We start from the raw sequence: 27,420 nt of genomic DNA on the forward strand, positions 1-27,420 counted from the left end.
CTTGTGGACTTCAACTCCCAAAATTCCACAGCCAGGCATGCTCAGTTCCGATTTAAAGCGACAGCATGTTTTTCTCCTTTGCGAAAAAGTTTTCCTTCATTCTTTTTCTTCTCCCTCCCCCTCCTTCCTCCCTCTCTCCATCCCTCCCCCCCTCTCAAACAGACACACGCACACAGAGAAGTTGGATCCCTCTCTCACTCACTCACTCTCAAAAAACACAAACACAGAAGTTGGATTGGATATATTTTCCAATGGCCTCTGCCATACCCATCCCCCAATTCCCCTGCTGCCTTCTGATCTGAGCCTTTGATTGCAGGTGGAGCCACGTTGCCTTTTCAAACTTATAATCAGTGAAGCTGGGCTTATATACTTTTATCCAGCTGTGTGTGTGTGTGTGTGTGTGTGTGTGTGTGAGAGAGAGAGAGAGAGAGAGAGAGAGAGAGAGAGAGAGAGAGAGAGAGAGAGAGAGAGAAGGCAACGTATCTCTGCATGCAATCAAACTATACTTGGGGAGGGATCTACACTTGAGGATGAAGTTTGAATTCCTCCCCCCCCTTCCAACTCACACACATATCTTTTCCAGCTGTTTCAGAGAGGATTTCAACTCTGCTCTTGCCTGCCATCATGAAAAGAAAAAAAATGTAAAAGACCATTGGCTTAGCTGAAGGGTTCTTCTCTGTGCACCACGGGAGAGTCCAAGAAATGGGTTAATTCAGTCTGGTTGCCCTGGGACTGAGGAAACTTTTCCCCGACCATGCCTCCTGGTGTGATCACTCCCCAGAAAATTGAGATGGTCTCGACCGTGAGGATGGAGCAAGAGTGTCCAAGAAAGTCAAAATCCTGTTGACACGAAGATCGCAAATCCCTGGATGGACCAGGGTGGGTTGGACTCTCCCGCGGTGCACAGAGAAGGACCCTTCAGGTAAGCCTCCTGTGCACCGCTTGGAGAGTCCAAGCAATGGGACATACCCAGGTTATTGTCCATCTGGGCAGGCAGAAGTGGAGTCCCCGGGATTCGGTCACAAGAACAACCGCCTGGAACACCCTCCTGCCGAAAGATGCCTCAGCCGAGGCAAACACATCCAGGCTATAATTCTTGACGAAAGGCGATGGTGAAGACCACGTGGCCACCCTGAAAATCTCATCGATCAAGGCTTGGGTGGCCCAGGCTGCTGAGGTAGCTGCGCTCCTTGTAGAGTGGGCGGTAATGTGTCGAGGCACCGGCCTAGACTGGTTCTCATAAGCAGAAGCGATGCACGCCTTTAGCCATCTACCGACAGTGGACGACGAGACCTTCTTGCCCAAGGATCCGGGTTGGAAAGAAATGAAGAGGGCCTCAGACTTACAGAACTCTGAAGTTCGATTAAGATAGACCTTTAAGGCCCGTCTAATGTCCAGCTTGTGCCAGGTGTGCTCTCTGGGATGCGATGGACGCAGACAAAAGTTCGGCAAGATGATTTCTTGCGCCCTGTGAAACCAGGTATTGACTTTTAGGATGAAAACCGGGGTGAATGACGCACAGGTCCTGACGGACGGACAGGGCTGCCAGTTCCTATATACGACGGGCAGACGTTATGGCAATAAGGAAGGCTGTCTTTAGGGTGAGGCGTTGGAGAGACGAAGTACAGAGAGGCTTGAAGGGTGGAGAGGTGAGAGCCTGTAGAACCACTGACCACTCTCAGGTGGGATAGCAGTGAACAGTGGGAGGACGGAGGTTGGAAGCGCCCTTGAGAAAGCATCGCACTCTGGGAATCCTGCTGAGGGGTAGAGAGGGATCTCTGGACCATACGGTGGATAAGGCCACCACCTGACGACAGAGCGTGCTCGGGGAAAGGCCCTTCTCGAGGTCCCCTTGCAGGAAGTCCAACATGCGGGAATTAAGACACTTTCCTTGTTTGAGAATTGCTCTGTGAATGCTCAAACACACACACACACACACACACACACCATACTAATATAGTCTATTCTTTTTGAGGATATATGTTTCTTGCATTAATATAATTACCTTAGGGTACAGTGTTTTAAAGATAGGTTTCCTTCTCAAAGGAAAAATAGCAGGAAAGCTAAATAAAAATTTGATAGGAAAAATATTTTAATCAAACTGTATAACTATTTTAAACAAATAAATATATTTAATAATTTTAAAGTTTGTTTTTCATCATTTTTGCAACAATAATTCTAATATACTGTATATCATTTAAAAATCATTCACATCCTCTTATGCTCATTTAGAATTATGCAGTGTTTTCCAAAATTTGTACCTGATTCTTTATCATCATGCATTACTATACTCCCGACCAGCTTTCATATGCAATTATAACAGAGATTACATTAATATATACTTTCTGATATATATTTTAGTATTTTACTTCCTAGCATATATTAATCAGTTCCACTCCAGAAGATCAGAACAATTTTATTTACATCTCTCTGCCATAGTCATCTGAGGCTTTGACACTTGTTAAAATAAGCCAGGAGGTTAGACCAGGTAACCAGTCTCAGCTACAAAGCCACCAATTGCTGCCATTCCCACTAGATTTAAGGATAGTACCGATCGGTTTTGGAATATTTTGGCTAGTATGACAAGTAGAACCAAACATCTTCATGCTATTATATACCAACCAGGATCCCTAACAAGACCTTGCAAACCAATATACAGTACCGTTGCCTATAACCCACAAAGTAAAAGATATATAGTGTATATTAACACACAGTCCGATACAGACATGCACTCAGGATTCAGACAAATGGAATGAATGAGCTGGAAGGAGCCTTGGAGGTAATACAATAATACAATAGCAGAGTTGGAAGGGACCTTGGAGGTCTTCTAGTCCAACCTCCTATCTAGGCAGGAAACCCTATATCATTCCAGACAAATGGCTATCCAACATCATCTTAAAGACTTCTAGTGTTGGGGCATTCACAACTTCTGGAGGCAAGCTGTTCCACTGATTAATTGTTCTGTCAGGAAATTTCTCCTCAGTTCTAAGTTGCTTCTCTCCTTGATTAGTTTCCACCCACTGCTACTTGTTCTACCCTCAGATGCCTTGGAGAATAGTTTGACTCCCTCTTCTTTGCAGCAACCCCTGAGATATTGGAACACTGCTATCATGTCTCCCCCCAATCCTTTTCATTAAACTAGACATACCCAGTTCCTGCAACCGTTCTTCATACGTTTATGTCTCCAGTCCCCTAATCATCTTTGTTGCTCTTCTCTGCACTCTTTCTAGAGTCTCCACATCTTTTCTACATTGTGGCGACCAAAATTGAATGCAGTATTCCAAGTGTGGCCTTACCAAGGCATTATAAAGTGGTATTAACACTTCACGTGATCTTGATTCTATCTCTCTGTTTATGTAGCCTAGAACTGTGTTGGATTTTTTTGGCAGCTGCTGCACACTGCTGGCTCATATTTAAATGGTTGTCCACTAGGACTCCAAGATTCCTCTCACAGTTTCTACTATTGAGCAAGGTACCACCTATACTGTACCTGTGCATTTTGTTTTTCTTGCCTAAATGTAGAACCTTACTCTTTTCACCATTGAATTTCATTTTATTAGATAGTGCCCAATGTACAAGTTCATCAAGATCCTTCTGTATCTTAAGCCTATCTTCTGGAGTGTTGGCTATTCCTGCCAGCTTGATGTCATCTGCAAATTTGATGCGTTCCCCATTTATTCCCTCATCCAAATCATTGATGATGTTGAAGAGTACTGGGCCTAAAACAGAGCCTTGCGGTACTCCACTCCATACTTCCCTCCATGTAGATGCAGGTCTTCTAGTGTAGCCCTCTGCTCAAGCAGGAGAACTTATACCATTTCAGACAAGTTACTGTCTAGAGTCTAGACTCTTCTTAAAACCTCCAGCGATGGAGCACCCACGATTATTGGAGGGAAGCTGTTCCATTGGTTAATCGTCCTCACTGTTAGGAAGTTTCTCCTTAATTCCATGTTGCTTCTCTCTCTGATTAGTTTCCAACCATTATTCCTTGTCCTGCCCTCAGGTATTTTGGAGAATAATTTAACCCCCTCTTCTTTGTAGCAGCCCCTCAAATACTGGAATACTATCATCATGTCACGCTAATTCTTCTTTTCTTTAGACTAGACAAATAAAATGTTATTTTCTCAAGTTGCAACCTAACCTGTACCACTTTCTCCCCTCCACTAGTTTGTTAGTCGTTACTCCGCATAACTGCATATTTAAAGTACGTATGCCCAATAACACATTTCAGAGAAATTTCTCCACCATTCGCAAATGCATTTCCCGCCTACGCGTCACTTCAACTATTTTCCCTCAGAGGCACGAGGGCTCCGTTCTATCGTGAGGTCGCCCTGCCCCCCCTCCCCGGTTTCTATGGAGACGGGAAGCGTGGTGTACGGCCAAAGAGCTCCGTTTGATCCTTTACAGCCGCCGTCCTTTCTCTGCTGGGTGAGTGGTGGGGGAAACCTCGGGAGACATGGCAGGACGCCGGTGGGTGCAGCAGTTACCATGACGACGCCCTGGCGGTCGGGTTGCTGCTCAGGAGATGAGAGGGAAAGTGCGGCAAGGTTTAGAGAGCCGGCGGCTTTAGAGGGTGAAACGGCCTGGGGTTATGACAGGCGAAGCGCAGCACCCCCGGCAGGCTCTTAGCTGGAAAGAAAAACCCGACGAAACTTGCTTCGTTGGGAAGCGAAGGCTGAAAAGTTACTGGCTCGATTGAAGTCGGCGTAGCGTTCCCTGGCCAGAAAAGAGAATGGGATTTGTTTAGCTACTTAATTCACTTGTCTGAATATAATTTTTCGTTCGGAGTCCACAATTCTGCGGTTAGTGTTAAAGAGCGGGCAGGCAGGCAGGCAGGCGTCCGAGATAGTCTCTCTCTCTCTCGTGTATGTGTTTGTGTCGCTGTCTCGTAGTTCGGGCAGCTTGAGCGGCATGGGCGAGGGTGGGTGGGTGTCCGAGTGGAATCTTATTTCGGCGAGGGCCAAAAACGGAGACTGGCGATTACCATGGCGACGGGTTTAAAGACTTGGTTTACTACTTAGTTTCTTCCCACCTCAAACGCTTAGCGAGCCTAGGCAACCTCAATCTGTCTTAATCTGCAATTTATCCCTTGCTCGGTTTTGGGTTATGTAACTGGAATCCAGAATTTGCGCGGTCTGTTAAGGAAAGCTTTGTTATCTTCTGCCTCAACGAACTTGGCAAACCATACTGGTGGGAAAAGGTCAACCTCTTCTCCAAAGTATCTGAAGGCAGGACAAAAAGTGAAGGGTGGAAATTTATCAAGAAGAGATTCAACCTAGAACTGAGGAAAACTTTTCCTGACAGAACAATTAACCGGTCACACCCTTTGCTTTAATAAAAGACAGGTTGCAGTTTTATCATATTAACACAAAAATTAGTTTTATATGCGGCTACTACCCTGTTTCCCTGAATATAAGACCTCCCCAGATAATAAGCCCAATCGTGTTTTTGAGCACAGGCGTTAAAATAAACCCTTGCCCGAAAATATTGCAACACAGCAATAGCCAGGAGGTGACCACACTTGCCACCTACTGCACCTCAAAATAATAAGACCTCCCCAAAAATAAGGTCAAGCGCTTATTTTGGGAGTCAAAAGAAAATAAGACCCTATCTTATTTTCTGGAAAACACAGTACATGCAAGAACATATTTTAATTGTTAAGTTATCCATATTAGTGATTAGTTATATCTCTCACCATTCCTTAACAAGTGTTATATGTATGTGTTGGTATATGTGTGTGTGTGTGTGTGTGTGTGTGTGTGCGCCCGCACGTTTATATATATGTGTGTGTGTGTAAGACACACATTTCTAAAGATATACTCAAAGCATTTGACTAAGTGGACTACGTGTGGAAATTAATGAGATAAAATCTTTATTAGGAGCTGAAGACTCTGATTTTTTTTAGGATTGATCAAAATACTGGTGTATAAAGTGAGAAAAATAGAAGAAAAAATGAGTAGTGAGGAGAAGAAATTACTAGGATCTTCTCGGAAGAGCTGTAAAGTATAACTAAAGGAGAATCAAGTATTTGTCCATATAGTTAACAAGACTAGAACTTGACTTGATGCCTCTCTAATTTGTGTACAGGGGGTCCTTATTTAGTGATTAGCAACTGTTTGTAGTTATGACGGTGATGAAAGTGTAACTTTATGACCAATCCTTAGTTTTATGACCTTTGCAGGTCTGTAGAGCAAAGGAAAGCAGAAGTAAGATCAAAAGATGGTTGTGATTTCACTTAACAAACTAGATTCTGGTCCTAATTGTGGTTGCTAAATGAGAACTACTCTAAAATGGCCCATGTGAGCTTAATGCCTTTTCTAAAAATGTATTTAGAGAAACAGAAAAGCAGGATTATAATATATTGGATCTATAAGCTCCGTCTTCCAATGTTATTATTCCTTTCTTTCAACTGATCAGAATGATGGATACCTCAATACAATACAATAGCAGAGTTGGAAGGGACCTTGAGTGTCTCTGGTTTCAAATCAATATGCTGCTTTATCATTTTTTCCAGCCATGTATGTATTTTTGTCCAATTTTTTTTAACTTTCTGATATGTCCACTACATACCCTTGATGTCTTGAAGTTTAGAATGAAAATATTGATTAGGAGCATTGTTTGCCTGATCAATGTACATCTTTTTGTAGGATCTAAACAGGGTTTCTTGTCTTTTCTTCCCTCTTCAGTTGAAGTATGGCTTCCAGCAAATGTTTATTCACACAGACATACATAGAAGCAAATTTGAGTTAGATTGCTTTCAGTAGGAATTAGTTTCCAAAGTTGTCATGGGAGAAAATTGAGTATTGCATAAGATTTTGATCTGTTTCTATATAATAAATCTGCCTATTTTCCTTTGAGGAGAATTGTTTTTATTTCAAATAAATAGTACTTTTCCTTGGTGGAACTGGTCAAATACTTAGATGCCGTGCTATATTATATTGCTAAACAATTGTCTTACCATGGTCTTCTGTGAATGTGCTTGTAAAACTTGCTATACTTTAATTGATTCTATTCTATTCTATTTTTAATTTTCTGTTGCCTTAACATAAACTTGTAGAATAAGATGTTAATATTTTGAGATAATTAGGACAGATATTTCATTGAGTTACATTTCATTGTCATTATTTATTGAGTTACAATATAATTTGGTATATGCTATTTATAATTTAATGTTTTCTACTTTTATAGTTTTATTTTAAGAAACATCCACAATGAGTGACAAAAAAGAAACCAGTGAATCTACAGACACGGGAGATACCACAGAAGGTGGTGACTATGAAGATGATTTTGAGAAAGATCTTGAGTGGCTAATTAATGAAGAAGAAAAAGAAATTTCTGATGATATACAGGTATTAAGAGAATATAATCTTATACCAATATACATAGAACAAAGATATGTAATATAGATTGACTAGAAGAGTCGCTGAATGCAGGATTAAATTTAAATGGTTTATGTTTAAATGCCAAACGACAGTCAGCTATTCAGCTATTCAGTCACCATCATGTTAATTAATAAGGTGTTTGCTTACTTTTGGGTCACTGTGTTTTATGAGTCTAACCATTGCAATTTGTATAGTATTACAATTTAGTTCAGTGGTACACAATCTGAAGCCCCAAGGATTTGAAGTCCCTCCAAAGCTTTTGTGAGTCCACCAAAAATTGTTACTAAATCATGTGATGTTTAATGTGATAAAGGGAGAAATATTAAAAGCATAAATGGAAAAATTTATGTTAACTATATTTGATTTCAATTAAATATAAATGAAAAAAATTAGAAATTTGATGCATAGACTACTATGGAAAATCTTAGAGCAGTCCTCAGATCAGAAAATTATGTATTCCCAGCTTTACATAGTTTAAAAATCAATTGTCATCCAATAAATCATGGTCAAACAAATTGTGCTTTAAATAGTACATGAACCATGTACTGTGCATATTGCCTCCTACGTTTTGCATAAATAATATCTTTTTTTCATAGAATCATGATGACAATGAAGAGGATTTCGAAACAAACACTGACAAAGACTTTGAAGATAGAAAAAATCCTTCACAAGATTCTCTTGAGCCTGAAGAAATACTGAAGGATGAGGAACGAAATTCTTCACAAGAACCTCCTGAGCCTGAGGAAGCTCTAAATGATGCATCACAAAATGAAATACATTCTATATTTGAACTTGATCCTAAGGCATTAGAACCAGCATCTGATACAGATAGCGAAAGCTCTGGTCAGGAATCAAGGCTAGAAGACAAGGAGGAAGATGATGAAGAAGATATAAAGCGTTATATCTTAGAAAAAATTGAAGAAGCTAACAAACTTCTGTTGGGTCAGGACCCTTTAGATGAAACAAAAGAAAGAAAACTAAAATTCAACGAAAGTATAGTAGAACTAGAAGTACCATCTCTGACAAATACAGAAGGGGATAAAAATGATCCTAACAGGGAACAAAACATTGCAGGTAGACTGTCTCAGTTGCGCATTTCTAATGAAACAGGACAGGAAGATATAGCTCTGTCCATTAATGGTGGTATGGATGATGAACACAAAGATGGCAAGATCCTAGTAGAAAGAGATGGGAAATTTGAACTCTTGAGTATCCGCGACATTGAAAGTCAAGGCTTATTTCCTCCTCTGAGTATTTCTTTCAGTGACATTGAAACTCAACATGTTTCTTCTAAAAGTTCGTATGCTAGTGCTTTTGGTCCAAAAGACGAGTCCTTCTTGCAAACACCTATAACAACTTGTTCTCCTTCCAAAGAACGATATTTTTTTTTCCCTCAACCACCACCTATTCGACCAAGCTCTGCCATCAATATTACGAGGAATATAGAACGGGGAAGAAGCCCTCGCAGAGTCCAGTCAGCAAATATGAGACTTGGTGTAAGAAGTTCTACATTCTGCTTATCACCCAGGCAAAAAGAGCTGCAAAAACAAATAGAGCAAAGAAGAGAGAAAATAAGAAGAGAGGTGAGAATATTAATGATGTAATTACTTTTACAAATCTACAATTAGGATATCGAAACACAGAATACCGTTCATATTTGTTCCTCTTGCAAATAATGTTAAGAGTACAGGTTTTATATATGGGGACAGTTTAGCTGTCGTCTTCTGTTATGCAGTTATTTGTGTTTGAAAACTCCTTTTTAAAATTTTTTAACAGGAGTGACTTGAGAATAAATGTTAAAATAAATCCTGCTTGTCCATATCTTAAACTTAGTATGTTCTGTTTCATCTTTTAAAACATTGCTAATACTATTCCCTTTTTAAGTCTGTGTCCAGAGGTCAGTTTCCCTTGCTGGCTTTGTTTTTGTTATGCAATGGTAGTTTACTTAGTGTACCTCAATTTCCTGGGCTTACCGAACCATAAATTAACAACATAAAGTTGATTCATAAAACCACATACACTAACGTTTGGTTTGTGATTCAGGGTATTGTATGACCACATATTGAATGGACTGTGTTGCAGTTCTTAAAGCAGAAATGGTTCAAGGGAGGAGGGAAGCCATTTGTAATGAATCATCAAGTAACATGAGGCTTCACTGCAATTGATAATTTTACTAATTTTGAAATTCTACTGTGTTTTCCATTCTTATAGCATCTTTGGATAAAAACAAAAAAAATGATTACCTCTAATTTCATTTTTTTTTTTGTCTTCTGGTCCTGTAGAGTATCTCAGAATGAGAGATCAGGTGATTTTGGGCAGTTCCTGCTCCTGCTTACAATCTTTGGGCCAGTTTTCCTTTATTTTCAATGTTTCCAAGCTTTCAGGGGACCTTGAGATGGGGGATAACTTGTGGAAGAACAGCTGCAAATCATATCTGTTTTGCCTATTCTGTATCAAAATCAAAATATGAAGCTCCTGTGATGGAAAACTACTTAGCTACAATTTCCATTCTGAAAGTTCATAATTCTTTGTATTTTGAATGGTTTTTGCCCTAAAATTGTCATTATTTGTCAATGTTTTAATGCAAGGAAGAAAACCAAAAAAAGATGCTAGAAGATGAAAAAAAGAAAGAAAATGACCGAGTCTTCCAGGCTTGGCTACAAAAGAAAAAAAGCCAAATGCTGCAGGAGAAAAGAGTTCAGCGTGCAAAGGAAATGGAGAACTTAAACAGCAGGGTAAGGTGAAGTTTCTATTATTCTTCTGTGGGTTGGTTCAGTTTTAAAAGTTTAAAGCAAGTTTTCTTGATGGGGATGGATAGAATTCAGCTTTTTATTTCTAGATGCAGCTATTTGTATGTGAAGGATAAATCTAGGATCACATACTTACAGATAATATAATGATCAGCTATTTAGAAGCCAAATTGGCATGTTATTAAACAATATTGAATTTTTTGTTGTGCAACTTGTTGTTTGTGTGGATATCTCCCCAACCTCAAATATATCCTAAAAAAAAATGCAAAATTTCAGTTTCTAGATGCATATTCCTTGCTTACATCAGAAATTGTCTAGAGTGCCACTTTGTTATAAAAAGAATGGAATGTTAATTTTGTAAATTAATAAAAAATATTTATGCTAATATTTTGAAAATAAAATTGTGTTATGTAAATTGAGTTATGTAAAGTATTTAAAAGTTTATGAACCATTCTGAATTTTCAATATTTCTGCATAAATATCTGCTGGAATATGTACATGAATAATCAGTGGGTAAGAGTACGACAACACAGACAGACAATCAGTGGGTAAGAGTTATAGCAACACACAACTCCTATCCTAAGGAGGCAATAAGTCTCATCAGAGAGAGGCCCAAGTTAAGAGACTGTGCAGTCCCCAGCTGGATAAAAGGAAGGAAGGTTTAGGGTAGTTATAGCCCCTACAGTCTCTCAAGATGTATCTAGTAAATTAGAAGTTATAGCTTTAGTTAGATAAGATTCTGATGGTTGTGTGTAAGCAGATAAGGGATTGGACTCAATTGGATTTCACTATGACTCTTTGGGTTTGGTCCTGACAAATTAGACGTAAAATGAGATATGTTCTCCACACAAGTGCTGAAACTAGATGGAGATAATAAATGAGTCAAAAACATACTTGTTTATTGATTTTTTTGAAGAAAATAACCAAAAACTAGATACATGTTTGTGTGACTGCACTATACAAACCTTTAGGATCCATTTGAAGGGAAAATTAGAGCCAAGTGTTTCAATCAATGGGATGATAATCAGGTATAAACGTGGGATGTCCTGTCTTATTAAAGAACAGAATAGTGGATATTCCCTATGAAAGTCTGATCTTCATAACATAGGTAATGTGGAAATATGTCATGGCTTGAACTAAGGTGATTTCTTAGGACTTCCCAAAAACAGTTATTGATGCTGACCAAGCTGGAAAAAGTTACAAAAAAGTTTGTACAAACAAATGTCACTGTTCATGAGACCATCATCAGAACATTGAAACATGCTTTTACATGACAGAGTTGCAAGGAGAAAGTCATTATTGTCCAAAAAAAAACATTGCTGCCTGTCCAGTGTTTGTAAAAGACCATGTTAGGGTTTATCCAATCTGTGAAACATGGTGATGACAGTATCACGATTGAGCCTGCTTTGCTGCCTTTGGACTAGGACAATTGATAGAACTATGAATTCTGAGTTGTATCAGCAAATTCTATAGGAAATTGTGAGGGTATCTATGAACTGAAGCTCAAGAGAAATGAATCATGCAGCAAGGCAGTGAATTTAAAAACAAGTTGTACAACCCAAGAATTGAAACCAGAGTCAGTTTGTCCTAGTGGTTAAGGCTTCAGGCTAGAAAGTGGTAGTTGAGTTCTAGTCCCATTTTAGGCATGAAAACTAACTGGGTGACCCTGAGCCAGTCATTCTCTCTCTCAGCAAAAGCCACATCACAGAGTTGTTGTTGTGAGGAAAATAGCAGAGAATGTTATGTATGTACTTCACCTTCAGTTATTTATTTGTATCCTACCTTTATTATTTTTAGAAATAATTCAAGGCCACTAACATGCAACATACTTTCCTCCTACCTATGTTCCCTTCAGCAACCCTTTGAGGTGAGTTGGTCTGAGAAAGTGATAGGCCCCAGGTCACCCACTCAGCATTCATGGCTAAGGTGAGACTAGATCTCAGTTTCCCGCTCTTACCTGGTCTCTTAACCATGAGACCAAACCACCCATTATTCATAATAATAATAAACTAAAAATGCTAATTACAAAAATTAAAATGCCTCGGAACACATGCAGATGACTAGATTTGTATCCAGTGTATCACTCTCACTAAATATGGAATAATGATTAAGATGGGATTGTTAGTGTGAATTATTTTTAGGTTGTGTTTATGATGTAATCTCTCCCTTTTCCACTTTTCTGATATTATTCTGGAAGGCAGGTATACATCTACAAATCTTAACCAGATCACGAATACCTTCTCTTTTGATTTTAATAGATTACAGTGTATCGAACCTTCAGCTTAGGACATACAGCTATAAAATTATTCTCATGACTAAGAATCAGTATACATTTCAGAATTTTAAATATACATATATTTTTAAATTTTAAATAGGAGAATAGAAATCCAGATGAAGCTTTCAAATTATGGCTTAAAAGAAAGCAGCAGGACCAGATGAAAGAAAAACAGATGCAAACGCTGAAGGAGCAAGAAGAGGGCATGTTCTTCCTTCCAAGAACAACTGAAAATGACAAAGCTTATAAACAGTACATATTTTTGTTTTTCATTTTAGGAACCAATGTAATATTATTTTAATAAAATCTGGATATTTTTAATCCAGGAAGCAGATGATTTTTGGTCCCTGTTGGATTTTCAACCTCCGGAGCCTTCAGGCTTCCTTGAAGGCTCCGGAGGCTGAAAAACGGTCCTACGAACAAACCGGAAGTTCATTTCCAAACTTCCGGTTTGCCCATAGGCAGGTATACATCTACAAATCTTAACCAGATCACGAATACCTTCTCTTTTGATTTTAATAGATTACAGTGTATCGAACCTTCAGCTTAGGTTCTTTGAAGGCTTCAGGGAAGGACGAAAAACGGTCTCAAAAGAAGTCTGAAGTCAGCTGGCAGCACAAGCATGCGCACTGGCCAGCTAACAGGGCAACACCTTGCATGCTCTCTGACAAATGGCTCCACGTGCCGCCTGTGGCATGCGTACCATAGGTTCACCATCATGGCCTTAGATCATGGCCCGTAACAATAGAAATGAAATCTGGTTATTGCTTGATGAAAATAGTTTGAGATTCAACATTCACTCTTTTACCAAAAAGCTTATATTTCTCTGTAAGCTAGGGCATGATATGTTATGTTACTGAATAAGTGCACTATCATCAAAATACTTACTGGTCTCAATATTATGAACTATAGTCCAAATCACAGGTAATTGTCTAATAAGACAATTATCTACAATTCTATCCCAGAATATCTGTTTAGGGATAGGTTATCTGCTTGTACTACATAAGCAGCAAAAATAAAGTGTCAGTTCATATTCAGTTTTAAATATGTTTTTATTTCTCTCTAGATGGCTAAGGAGGAAGAGACGTGAGAGGCGAGAAGAGCAACTAGTTGCTAGAGAACGATCCAAACAGTTTAGGCAAGAAGCCAGAAGAGCAAAACAAATAGAAAATATTCTGCATTCAATTTCTGAACCAAAGTCCCTTCGCTTTCCAGATCAGTACTGCTGAGATTTAGAAGCCCTGGATCCCTAGTATTCCAGAATATCTTGCATCGCTTGAGATTGCCTGTTGGAAGTGGTTTCTCTTCTGGAATGTTTTGAAGTCCTTCAATAATGGCTTAATTTTCTCTATCTTAGTAATTTTCCCCATCTTAAACTTGGAATAACTATCTATTTGTGAATAGATCGGGATTGCCTTCTCAGTTCTATAAAACTTACATAAAATAAATACTCCTCCTGTAAATATGGTGTATTTTTTTTAAGAATTAGTTTATCTCCCAACTTACCATTTTCATACCTGGAATTTGGTTAGAGATGTTATACCACCAATCACAGCTGTATCAAACAAAAAAATGGCTGCATAATACTATGCCATAGCATTATCTGGAAGTCCCATTGTAAATAATCCAGGGTATTTGGTGTGTTATTGAGAAATTGCAAATTAAACCACCAACCCCATCCCCACTGTCAAGAAATAGAGATTTACAAAGGAAGTGTTTTTTAAAAGTGATGACAGTATATTTTTGCCTATTTACAAATTGGAGAAAAGAGATACAAGAAGAGTAGTTCAACCACATTTAATAGCACCATTAAAACCTTTTTACTTAATCTCTCAGGGATAGTCATTCCCAATTTAGTAAAAAAAAACCAACCCTTCTGTAGAAAAGGTGAACTCAGAGGCACATCTCCAGTAGTTTGCGCATAAATGCTGTTGCTACTATTTGACATAAATGTTGTGCATTAGATTTAATCTCACCAAATCAGCTCCATCACTTAAGATATTTAAAGTACAGTTTATAGCTAAAGAAGCATTTTCTGTTTTCATTAAAATATGCATTTTAACTTTCCCATGTAACAGTTCTCTAATACTGGAAATCAACTGTAGAAAATACTTAAACACCCACCCTAATTCTAAAATAAAATAGTTCACGTATAGAAATATCTTTTTAAGGAAGAATAAAATTGAGGTTCATGGGATATTTCTAATATTCTCAAGTGTTCTCTTAAAGAAGAAACATTGATACGCAAATTCTATAATTCTTTTTACAGTATGGAGTATTTCTCTAATACATTCTTGGTTGGCATTGAATAACTGACATTGCGTTACAAATTTAATCTGCCACAAAGAAGAATTTGACAGCAGAACATTAAAATCCTGAAAGCTTTATGAAAGACATAATCCCAGCACAAAATCCAATCCTCCTTAGATAAAAGTACAGAAAATAAAAGTGCACAAAGATTGTATGCTTCATCAGAATCTGAAACCATTGCTACCAAATAAGATTTTTTTTAAAGAACAAGTAATTCTCCCTTGCAGTGATCACAACAGTTGAAAGTTATGTTCTCATATCTAGTGTAGGGATGAAACCGTCCAATATTTTTCTTTGGGGAAAGAAAAGATGCTGTTGAAGGCTCAGAAAAAGAAAGTTCTGATACTTCTGTACATTTGCCAGAATCCAGCATTCTTAATACCTGGAAAATAGTAACAGCAATGAATCACAGTGGTTTATTTTGGTAAAAATATTTAAAACATTTAAAACAATCTGAAATATCTAGATAAAGGGATATCTAACTTTTTAAAGTTAGAAAGTTCAATTCCTACGCAAGAGAAAGGCCTCTCTTTTATTTACAATTTACTTTTTAGAGATAAAGTGGCATTTCTATAAGATTATTTTATTTTCTACAGAATAAAGAGTTTGCTTCTTAAACCTGTTTATTACCTTAAACATTAACATCAGCAACTTAAAATTGTGAATAGAACCCAATGTATTATCTTAGTATCACAAATCAGTATCATGAAGCTGCCACAATTTACACCAATTGAACTTTGCACAAACTCTTCAAGAGTGGTCTGTATTAACTGAACAATAATGCAGGAGTTGCAAAATTATTATAATTCAGATACAATTAGTTTGGAAATGATTGCATCTGACATAAAAGGCACAAATTCCTTCTACTACTGCTATCTGGACAACAAGCAGGAATGCAAACTTGTCTGCCCAGCAGAAGCCAAACAATTCTCAGATCAGGTTTTCTATTACCCTCAGCTACTGCAATTTAAACTACAACCATAGTTTAGATTACCTTCAAGGCAAAACTTCCTCAGGTCTTTCTACCAGCAATCTACTGTAGAAGTGGGCAATTACAGAGGTGTAGCTCTAGGAATCAACTGCCACCTTGCTCTGACCATCCCTAAATATATATCTTGTCTGGCAAATGAACAGTAGAAAACTATACTGCCATGCAGTACAGTAGAATATTAATACTGAATAATAGAATGTGGAGGCTTATTAAGTCATAGCATTTGTTATTATGCAATAAAAATGTACTGCTTCATGTTTCTAGTAAGTAAATCTGAAAAATTTTAATGCACAAGAGAATAGCATGCTATTATGTAAAATAGTTTTTACCATTTCAGCCATTTTCTCAGCAGGGGTAGTGCAGACTTCTGTGGATGAAGAGCCATTTTTTGGATTGTTAGCAATACTAGAGTTTCCAAGTAGATGTGAAGTTACTGCTCTAGCAAGCTTATGATTTACAGCAGCTAATTCCACCGTACTATGAGGATGTGCACTAGGGTAGTATGTCTGCTGCCTTCCCCACTGTAGAGAAACTAGGAGTTCCTCTAATAATCTGCAATGGAAATAAACCAGTTTCAATTACAAATGTTATAGACCATCAGGAAAGTTGGTGGACTACAGAAACAACAGGATAAACAGTCAAGGAAAAGGAGGGATATAGAAAGGTTATTAAATTATCCAAGAGCAAAAATTGCTATCTATAGTTTTGCTAGTGATGCAAAGAAATAGACTACGTAGCTTCTGGTTACAATTTTGGATGGGAAAAATTAGTGGAAAGTTGAATTATGGCCTTTGCATAACAGGAAGGGCAGAAAACTACAGACCAAATCTGGATTATTTTCAAAAGAGATAAAAATCATTGGGAAGAAAAATATTTTTCCTTGCATAGGTAGCCCTGCAGCTCACATCAGGCATATGGGACAGAAATTTCACCCAAACCTATTATCCATTTTCAATTTTTTTTAGAATGAAGTTTCTTAGTTGTGGATAATTTGAGAACAAAATGTAAGACAATAGAACAAAAAATTAAGTTACACAAGCACCTAATAACTAGGGATGGCAGATCTCTTGTCACAGAGAATGGGTTTTGCTCTAATACTTTATAATCTATGCTACTAAGTACATTTTAGGGCAATGACACTGCTTTCAATTCTTTCTGTATACACATCTGTCATTCTCTCTATACAAGCAATATGCATCCACTTATGTCTGTCTGTCTGTCTATCTGTCTATATAAATGGCTCTGTGTGTGTGTGTGTATGTGTCTGTGTGTACGTGTGTGTGTACGTGTGTGTGTACGTATGTGTGTGTGTATGTTCCAGCATAACTCTGGAACACCACGAGCAATTTCAACCAAGCTTGGTACACAGATTACTTACTCTCTGGAAAGAAATATTGTGGGGGGTAAGACACCACTAAAAGCCCTCAGGGTGTGTGTTCTGTTAAGATACATCCTGTTGTGCCTTAAAATGGCTTCTGCTGTACTGCTGTAAAATGGCTTCTACTGTGCAGCACAGTGGATTTGCCATGGTAATGGCTATACAGTACTCCACAATCCAACATTAGAAATTAGGTTTGGTCTGGACAGTTTCTCTATAAATAAATACCCAGGCAATGCCAGGTTATCAGCTAGCATACTACTAAAACTCTTGTGTTTGTTTTTCTATTTGTAACTTCAATTGGGCAAAATAATGTTTCTTAATCACAATAGTTTTTGAATCAAGGTAATTCAATTGGTCTAACTTACAAAATCTGGAACCCTTTATTCTACTGAGATTGAAATTTGGAAAAGTTGCGACTGTTTCAATGCCACTGCACTGCCACATCGATGTCCTGTTGTACCAATCACAGTCCCATGACTCTCATTTCCAACATTTCCTGTCAGCTTCCCACAAGCAAAATCAACAAGGAAGTTGGCAGAAAGATGCAAGTCCAAGGCCAGCAGGCAGGTAAGAAGAGGCAATGGTTGAGAGGGTGCATAAGAGGCGATCAGGGTATGTATGTGAGGGGGCGCAGAGGTGTACAGGTTGCTGGCATGGCGTAAGCACAAAGGTAGGGTGCACAGGTGGAGGAGACTTGCCTGAGCACTTTGCAAAGTTCTCTGCTGGCTTCCCCATTGACTTTCTCTCTCCAAACTCCCCAAAAATAACGTTAGTGGGAAAGACAGCAGGAAGTTGGAAATCATTCTGGCTCCCAAAAATAATGACACAACTGAAACAATGACACAACTGAAAATGATGACATGCCTGGAACAATGACTCAACTGAAACAATAACTTAATGGGTCATAGATTGTTTAGTGTGTATATGTAAGTTTTGTCAACTGAGAACAGCTTTACATACATATGATCATTCTAATACAATTATTTTCTACTTGCATGTTATTGTTTTTACTAAAGTGTTTTAGACACTTATAATATTTGCCTGTATTTTACTGATAGAAATTTGATTATATAGAATTTTTGTTCAGTCTATGGAATTAGAAGTAAATCTTTATTTCTAAATATCAATAATCCAGAGCTGCTACATAAAATGGCTAAACTGGGATTTAAAGCAATGTCTTTCAGATACTTAAAAACACATATATTCATACTTTTGTGCAGCAATCATTTCTTGGCGAAACTGATCACGTTCATTTAACAGATCCTGAATTGCACTGTGTGCATCTCTGGCCTGACGCTGGAGAACTGCTCTGGAGTTAGTCAACTCATCAGACATGACTCTGTAGAACAAATTTCAGATATAACCTAATTAAAGATGATTCAACTAATTAACACTGTGTTCCTATTGTACATTAGCAGTTAATTCAATGGTTGCATTTTCATGCTGCAACCTAAACAGATTATGTACATAATTTGGAATAAAGGGATAATACATCTTGAACAAATAAATGTGATATGAGGTACAACTTTTTTATGAATGTCATCCCACTTTTCCCCAGGAGCACTATTATAATATTACAATGGAAATAAGCCTGTAAAATATATTATCCTAAAAGATGGCATTCTAGTACCCTGGAGTGAGTTCGTTTGCTAAACTGAGATTTAAATTCTTACTTTAGACCAGTTCACACATGGTACCAGTTACATCATAATAGCTTTCCCAAATCACAATCATGTTAATATCAAGTGCTCTTTCTTTTGCAATAATTTAGGAATGTATAAAACATTAATTAAATGAATAGATAATATTTGCCAAGACAAGCTTCTAAAAGCCTACATAGATTTATAAAGGCTTAAAAAAAAGCATACGCTATGAATTTTTCATTTGGTATGTTTTAGTTGGATACAAATATTCATAATTATCAAAATTAACAGTTTATTAAAAATCTCTAAACATTATTAGAAACTATAAGAGGTTTAAGGAAATGAAGCATTTTAAGCCTCAGGCAAAGTGTTTTAGTTTGCACTCACCATGAATTTGCTGCTCTAAAACCTATTAGTGTTTTAGACAGCAGAGATGCCCCGTTAAAAATATTAGAACATGGATATTTAAAAGTAATTTGGTTTCAAGACCTACCCAGTTTTGTATATCAGAGTGAGTACCCTGAATTGGAATCAGAAAATTACTCAAGTTTGCATACCTGCTTTACGAAAGGCGTGTTGTGACACCTCCTAAAAGCACCAATCATGTTGCTTCAGTCTGGACCAATTGTCATTGTTTTTAAGAGGCACTCCATAAATAGCAATGTGTAGTAGTAATCCAGCCTCAGGGTTACCAAACCATACATTACCAATGTCAGTTCTCTCTCCTCCAGGAATACCCAACTAGTTTAACCGCCCAGGCTGATGAAAGTTTAGCCTGCTACTCATGTGTATCTTTGGTTAATAGCAGTCACAAGCAGGAAACCTGATCTTTAAGGGAAGCATGACCCCATCCAGAGCAATCATGTCTGTTAAACCTTAAAGGTTGGTATCCTGAATCAACAAGGATTCTAGGAGGTGTCACAACACGTCTTTCATAAAGCAGATAGAGAAAAGGTACTTATGTGTCTACGGTTGCTTAGGTAGATGTACATTTATTTATCAAGACATCCTTTAAAAGGCAGCATCATTAACAGTACCTGCTTGCTAGAAATTTGCTTCGCCAAACATCACATTGTATAGACATCCGTTCTAACTGCTCAGACAGCTGAGACACATTCCGCCCAAGGGCTTCATTTTCAAGAATCAGTTGATTTTTTTCACGTGCCATACGCTCAAAATGATATTGCAAGTCATCTCCAACAGAAGCAACAAGTAACTTTTTCAACTCCCGATTGACCTAAGATAGGGAAATGAGTTCAACATGCATTGAGTTGATTAACCTATCGCAGTTGAAGAACTGGGTTGTTTTGTGTTGCTAGATAGGTGTAGAAGTTAAGTACAGCATATATGTAAAAGTTGAGTGCTGTGCATTTCAAAATATGATGGATATCAAACAAAGCTTGTTACTGTTTGTATTATTGTAGAGTTGCTGCATGAACACCACATTTATTTATGTCTTAATAAGAAAAAGACAGGATTTTATACACAGCTGAAAATAGGTTTGCATGCTCTTAGTTTTCATAATCTAAGACCAGTAACTTTTTATCCCATAGTAGCTTTCAAGAAGCTCCTCCAAAACGACAAATTGTAATTTTGCTCAGAGATTGTTGACTTTTTCCAAGGGATAGGGAGCTTAAAGTCTTAGGGAATAATGGCATACTCAAACACAGCAGCTACCCACTTTATCAATTTTCAGATGGAGAGTATAATTCTCTATTTATACAATTATGGTTTATATACATATTTGGAGACTGCCCTTCTCCTTTATAGGGAGACTCTATAAGCCACTTTATACTGAATACTTTTATAGTCATTGCTCAGAATAATCCAATGATGCAGACTATAATCCTTAAAGGCCTTAGTGAATTAATCATTGAGTGCAATTTAATTTAATTCTGAATGAAAATGAATAAAAAATAACCAAAGCTAGGGGGGGAAAACCCTAAGTATAAATTATTATATGGGGTTGAAGCTGCATTGTTATCCCTGAATAATTATTTCTATACATTGCAGTTATTTCTTCCGAACAAATCGTATAAATATATTTATACACTTATATCTCAGAGGACTTCTCATGGACTATGAATGCTAACATGCTTGTGAAGAAGGCACAGAAGAGGCTGTACTTCCTGAAAATGCTCAGGAAAATAAATCTATCTCAGCATCTACTTCTGTCCTACTATCGCAGCACTATTGAGTGTGTCCTGACATATGGCATTCTTGCAGCGGACAAAAAAGCTCTACAGAGAATCATTAAAACTGCCCAGAATATCATCAGGCTCCAGCTACCAGCCCTGGATGACATCTTTACATCTCGCTGTTTGAGGAAATTGCACAACATACTCGGAAACTCTTCCCATCCTGCTTACAATCTTTTTTGACTGTTGCCTTCTGGCAGAAGATACAGAACAATTAAAACTCGGACCACACGTCTTCTGAATAGTTTTTATCCCAGAGCTATAATTGCACTCAACGATGAACTTAAGGGTTACCATCAGTGAGCTGTTGGACAGCAGTTCTTGGTCTGTTGTGTGGATGCTTGGGTGGTTTATGGGTGGGGAATTTTGGGTAGGTGGGCGTATGTTTGGGGATGGTCATGTGTGTTGGGCCTGGTCTCTGAGTGTTATGTGAATTTTGTTGTATGGGTATACTGTGTATATATGTACAATGACAATAAAGTAAATTAAATTAAAGTCCTCTTTAAAAGTAATTCAATCAAGTCTATTTTCCTACCTCTGTTTGCACATGTAGCTGATTGGAAAGGCCTTCCTTATCCTGTAAGAGTCTCTTTTCCGAATTTTTAAGCTTCCCTATTTCACTTCTTAGCTCCAGCAGTTCTTTCTTAGTATCTGATGAAATCCCATCAGACAGACTGAGGGGCTCTTTTTGAGGACCTGAGGATTTAGATCCTTTAGCATTTTTAACAGGCACCACATGGCTTACAGAAGCTTTAGGAACCACTATTCGTACAGCTTCAATTTCCACAGCCTTGTCACCATATACTTTCCCCAGCTGAAGAACTCCAGGACTCAGTGACGGAAGACGTTTCTTGTCTGGGCTTCGATGGGCATGGCTAGTTATGTTGAGGATTACTTCAACAGATTTTGAAGGCTGCTCTGTTTCCATGCCATCACCAGGTCCACGAATGGGTGAGGTAATGTATTCACCTTCAGATTGAAGCAGAAAATAGCATACAATATGTTTAAATCAGAAAAACATGATTAATATAATCTAATATTATTAGGAAAGCCAGTTTGGTGTAGTGGGTTAGGCATTAGGCTAGAAACTGGGAGTCCATGAATTCTAGTCCCACATTAGATACCAAACCAGCCATGTGATCTTGGACTAGTCACTTTCATCAAGCCTAAGAAGATGGCAATGGCACTTCTGAAAAATCTTGCCAAGAAAAATGCAGCGACTTGCAGTCTCAGAGAATCGGACATGCCTGAATGGCAGAATTTTTTTTACAGATACTTCTTGACTTACCACTGGTTGTTTAACAACTGTTTGAAGTTATGATGGCCTTGGGAAGGGTACTCTATAGCCTGTAAAGCACTTCTGGTCATCATAAAATGTTGCACTGCTCCCCAGTCATATGATCATGATCTAGGTGTTTGGCAGCCTATTCACATTTATGACCGGGTTCCATATGTCTCACAATCATGTGATTGCCATTTGCAATATGGTGGCAGAGAAGGTTGCAACCTGGCATTGCCTGCCACACAGTTGAGATTCCCTTCCCAGCAGGCAGCTCTTTTAAGAGTGAAAAGGCTGCCTTTCAAGGGGAGGGAACTCCTCCAGTGGACTGCAGAAACTGAGCTCTGTTCTGAATGTATACATTTACTTTTGCTCTGCATCTGTTATTTTTCTACACATCAACGTTACAATTCCTGGTCTGCTCTGACGGTAGAGATGCAAAAGCTGAAAAGAAAATGTTTGTGATTTTGAATCAAAAAACTGACTAAGAATGCAATGCTTTCCTCAGATAGACAACTACTCCAATGAAGCTTGGAATAACCAAGATATGCTTCTGCAGCCTTTCAAAAGAGTTCTATTCCACACATGGAGAGTGGAACTTCTCTAAAGGCTACAGAAATGAAGGTCAGATCTCAAAGATCTGAGCTCCATTTCTGCAGCCCTTCAATCCTGCTCCATGCACAGGAGGAAGACAAATTTGTCTGGCAACTGCAGGTATGGAGTTGTGATATTCAAGATCTGAGCTCCTTTTCTCCACCCTGTGGAATTCATCTTCCCTCCGTGTGTGGGAAATGAACTGAATTGGAGAAACAGATCCCAAAGATCCCAGCTCAATTCCGCAGACCTCTGGAACAATTGCTTTCTATGCAAGGAGGGGAACTGAATCTGGCAGGCAGCCCTTTTGCTTTGTTCATTTAATAATCTGGGAGATCACTTAACAATCCTAACTGGAAATGCCAGAATGGCATTGAAGTCATGCTTAACAACTGCTTAACTCAACAACTGAGATTCTGGTTAGAATTCTGGTCCTAAATCAAGGACTAACCATATTAGATTACATCCAAAGCTTGCCATTTCCCATAGCATGGAATGTTTGACAGCACTGTGTCAAAAAACTCCTCACTACATAACTTTGGAAGGCTCAGTCTCACATTCCATTTGAAACTCTTCTAGGCAAGTTAAGGAACTTGAAATAAGGTAGTCTTTGGGTTACAATAGTACTGGAATTTCCATTGCTAAGTGATAAAGCAAATTGTGAGACCACATTCCTTCGTGAAAGTAATCCTGGCAGTTGGGCTGTCCTCACTTTAGGATCACACAGGTCATTAAGTGGGAAGAGGTTGGCATCCCAGGCAAGGAGGTCATGGGGAGGTGCTGTGGGACCCACTGATTTTGCTTATGAGAAGCCAGCAGGTAATGTCCCTGAAGTTCCAGTCATAACAGTGGCTATGTGATCATAATCTGGGTATTTGGTGACTGACTCACAATTATGTTCTTGCAGCAACCTACAGTTATATGATCACAATTTCTGACATTATCAAGGACCACTCATAACCCTCTTGGTGAGTATGTTTGTAACTTTGAATGGTTGCTGAATGAATGACTGTAACTGAGGGCTACACGTAAAAGAAAGCTAACTCCAGATTTAGATGTAATACTAATTTTATGGAGATTCTTAGTCATCCAGGTCATGGTTGTCCCAAAGGTGCTTTTTCAAGAAGCAACTGGACTTTCTGGTTTTTCTTTGAAGATGTTTCACTTCTCATCCAAGAAGCTTCTTCAGCTCAGAGCTGAAGCTTCTTGGATGAGCTCAAAGCTTTTGATAGTACTATGGAAAAGCACGAAAGAGTTTCTGGTTTGCTAAATAACTGATATTCAGTTTCTTCCACGAAAGCTCTTACCTATTTTTAAAATTCAACATATATTAAAAACCTTTGATTTGTAAATATCTGCAGAATATATCTCCAAAATCAATATATAATTCCTACGAAAGATGAATACTTACTATTTTCTGCATTACTTGGAGCTGCCATTTTATTGACAGGATTGCATACAAGAAAAAAACGTTAAAGCCTAAAACACACAAACAAACAACAAGTGTTATACCTGTCAGTTCCATTGAACAGAATATAGAATCATTAATACAGAATATATTGCAACATACTAATTCAACTTCATAATGCCATTTCTCACAAAAAATAGTAGTAAATGTTCAAGCCCCCATGTATTTGGAAGTGCCTGGATGGATATGCATCCTATTTGGGATGATTGATCATTATTTAAAGTATTGTAAAAATATTTTCATAGTGCTTTATTTTTTTTAAAGCTGCAGATCTTAGTCTAATAAAAACAGTTAATGTATTAAAACTCTGAAAGACAAAAAAGGTACTATTTCATTTTAGCAAATGCTGAAAAAAGGTCTATGATTTTGAAACAGGAAATTGACTAAGAATGCTTTTCTTTTCTCATGTAGGTAATATTGGAACTTGGTGCCTTAATAACCAAGATATGTTTAAGATATCTTGACCCTCAGAATATAATCAACCACTCATACAATTGAAGATCTATTTCAAGCATAAGACAAAAGGAAGTGATTATTGCAGATAGCAGTTTTAGGGATTTGTGAATAGATAGAAAATCAATATTTACTTTACAAACTGGAAACACAAAGATGCCATTGAGATTAACAAATTCCACACAATCATGGAACAAGTATGTATACCAAGAAGACAGAAATAAAAACAGTATACACCACACAAATCAAAAGGCAAAACTTATTGAAGAGCTTACCCTACACATTGATTTATCATGACATGTGAACTTTGGTTCAACATGTTTAAACCCCAGTATTTTGGATTGTAAACTAGTTTGCATAAATCCAAATTAGAGTACTAGGTCTGGGCTACACAAATTCAGGCAACTCCTGAAGGTTAAGAAAGAGTTAAACATTTTCATAGCTCCTTGTAGTTATAGAACTCCTAGGAGCTGCCTTTTTGGCATAGGCCTCAAGTGGGGTGGTGGTGGCCAGAGGAGGGCAGGGGGTGCTGCAAACAGGTGCATGCGATGGAGTGCAAGCAGGCAGGGATGGTGTTGCTAGTGACTTACTGGAACAATCTGTAACCTTCCCTAGTAGCTTCCCCATTAACTTTGCTTGTGTGAATGTGCCAGAGAAAGTCACAGATGGCAATCTTGTAACACAGCTTGTACAATGTTGTAATCATGAGGTAGGGCCCTGAGCACCTGGATCACAATCACACGATCACAGCGACATTAGGACAGCTGGAACTTGGAAGACTGGTTGTTGTTTTCCAGCGCCTCAGTAACTCTGAATGACTGTTGAATAAATGGACATGAACCACGTCTACCCATAGCTTGCCTTGCCAGTTGCCTAAAGCTACCACACATAGACAGCAAAACTCACATTCTCTACGCATTGATGATGTTACCTAGTTGGGTACTGAAACATCTGCAAGCGAACCCCCAAGCTCAGACAGTATCAAGAATCCCACACTTCACCCCTGAGCTATAGAAAAATCATATTTTCACTCTCCAATATGCTATGCAATATGCTATAGCACCAAGGCTGAGATGCTTCCCCTAAAAGCTAGACTAGCCCCTCTGAAGATGCTGATTGAAACTGAGTTCTTCCAGATGTTTTGGGAGCTAGTTTGATCAGTAGTTATTTTCCCCTTTCTTTTGCAGTTTCTGCGGCAGAGGAATTGTTCTGTATTCTTATATCATATCATGAGCAAGTAAAAAACCAAACCCATACAACTTTATGGGATGTTTTTTGCTGTAAACTGCCGTGACATTTAGCAGCACACAACTCTCACAAACCGTACAAATAAATCAATAAACCCAGTTGTGGCAGACATTTGGTTTTCATTAACTACCCAGAAAACCTTTCTTCCCAAGTCTGCTTTCCTATTTAATTTAATGAGCCTTTCAACCTCACATCAACTCAAGGCTGACGGGTCTTCAGCACAGCCGGTTACCTTGTGTCTGGGTCTGATGCCAATACATCTCACTTCTCCCTAACAATGATTTACAGAAATACAGGTAGTTCTCAATTTGCAACAGTTCGCTTAGTGACTGTTCAAAGTTACAATAGCACTGAAAAAGCGACTTATGACCATTTTTCACTTTTACGACCGTTGTAGCATCCCCACGGTCACGTGAATTGAATTTAGACGCTTGGCAGCGGGTTCATATTTATGACGGTTGCAATGTCTGGGGTCATGTGATTGCCTTTGGCAACCTTCTGACAAGCAAAGTCAATGGGGACGTCATATTTAACAAACAAATTACTACATGTCTATGGAGATTCTTAGTCATCCAGGTCATGGCTGTCCCAAAGGTGCTTTTTTCCAGACTTTCTGGTTTTTTTCTTTAAATACGTTTCACTTCTCCAGCTCAGAGCTGAAGCGAAACCTTGGCCACCTAATGAGAAGGAAGGACTCACTGGAGAAGAGCCTAATGCTGGGAAAGATTGAGGGCAAAGAATTGGACCACAGAGAGTGAGGTGGCTGGAGGGAGTCACCGAAGGAGTAGGCATGAGTTTAAATGGATTCCAGAGGATGGTAGAGGACAGGAAGGCCTGGAGGAACGTCGTCCATAGGATTGCGATGGGTCGGATACCACTTCGCAACTAACAACAACAAAGGGAGGTCGTTTTACAGAACAGTGTAAATCTGTAAAACAGTAAACACTGTAAAACAGTAAAACCGCGTTCGTTTTACGGAACAACGAATTGCTGTATAAATTCGTTTAAAGTGGAAAAACTAACCAGCTGCGGGACTTCCTCCTCCACTCCTCCCAGCTGCCTCTCATCGCTGGTTCGTTCTTTCTCCTTTTGGGAAGGAAGTAACTTCCGATCGACTCCCTTCCGTCTATAAAGGTATAATAGTAGACTCGCCCAAACCGCGCAACTTCTGACCTCAATTTCAACTTTTTTTTTTCAAACCTTAGTTGGGAGACTAACCAATCAAGTCACCGGCAATGTTTCAGACTAGAAAAATCATACGACTAGTTCATTTTCTGTTTGCACAGCAGTGTTTTCTCAACCTTAGTACTATAGCTTTAAGTAGTATAACGGGAGCGCAGCCAGCTTCTTTTTTCATCTCCGTTTTACAAAATATTCCAGGATTAATGTAAGTTAGCCATAGGTCTCCTTACAATCTATAACAGGGCCCCCCAAATTTAGCACCTTTA

The 27,420-nt window shown here is 38.4% G+C and overlaps 2 protein-coding genes across 3 annotated transcripts; one reads left to right on the plus strand and one right to left on the minus strand.

Moving 5' to 3' along the window:
• The first annotated feature begins 4,387 nt into the window (after window positions 1-4,387).
• On the plus strand, window positions 4,388-14,878 carry CCDC181 (coiled-coil domain containing 181). 2 transcript variants are annotated; one of them, XM_032220122.1, is made up of 6 exons: window positions 4,388-4,428; window positions 7,189-7,349; window positions 7,979-8,965; window positions 9,971-10,117; window positions 12,508-12,659; window positions 13,474-14,878. In XM_032220122.1, exons 2-6 carry the CDS (start codon window positions 7,212-7,214, stop codon window positions 13,634-13,636), a joined length of 1,587 nt encoding a protein of 528 aa, XP_032076013.1. In that variant the 5' UTR covers window positions 4,388-4,428; window positions 7,189-7,211; the 3' UTR covers window positions 13,637-14,878. The 2 variants fall into 2 exon arrangements, with proteins under 2 accessions (XP_032076013.1, XP_032076012.1); XM_032220121.1 differs by lacking the exon at window positions 4,388-4,428 and adding an exon at window positions 4,431-4,802.
• On the minus strand, window positions 14,664-27,074 carry BLZF1 (basic leucine zipper nuclear factor 1). Its single transcript, XM_032220123.1, has 7 exons — window positions 26,996-27,074; window positions 24,215-24,282; window positions 21,466-21,899; window positions 19,770-19,969; window positions 18,300-18,428; window positions 16,038-16,260; window positions 14,664-15,099 (listed from the first exon to the last, which is right to left on the minus strand). The coding sequence occupies exons 2-7, from the start codon at window positions 24,240-24,242 to the stop codon at window positions 14,917-14,919; spliced, it is 1,197 nt and encodes a 398-aa protein (XP_032076014.1). The 5' UTR covers window positions 24,243-24,282; window positions 26,996-27,074; the 3' UTR covers window positions 14,664-14,916.
• Window positions 27,075-27,420: the final 346 nt, after the last annotated feature.

Source organism: Thamnophis elegans, chromosome 6, assembly GCF_009769535.1.
Source record: "Thamnophis elegans isolate rThaEle1 chromosome 6, rThaEle1.pri, whole genome shotgun sequence".
In the NCBI taxonomy this organism is placed as follows: Eukaryota; Metazoa; Chordata; class Lepidosauria; order Squamata; family Colubridae; genus Thamnophis; species Thamnophis elegans.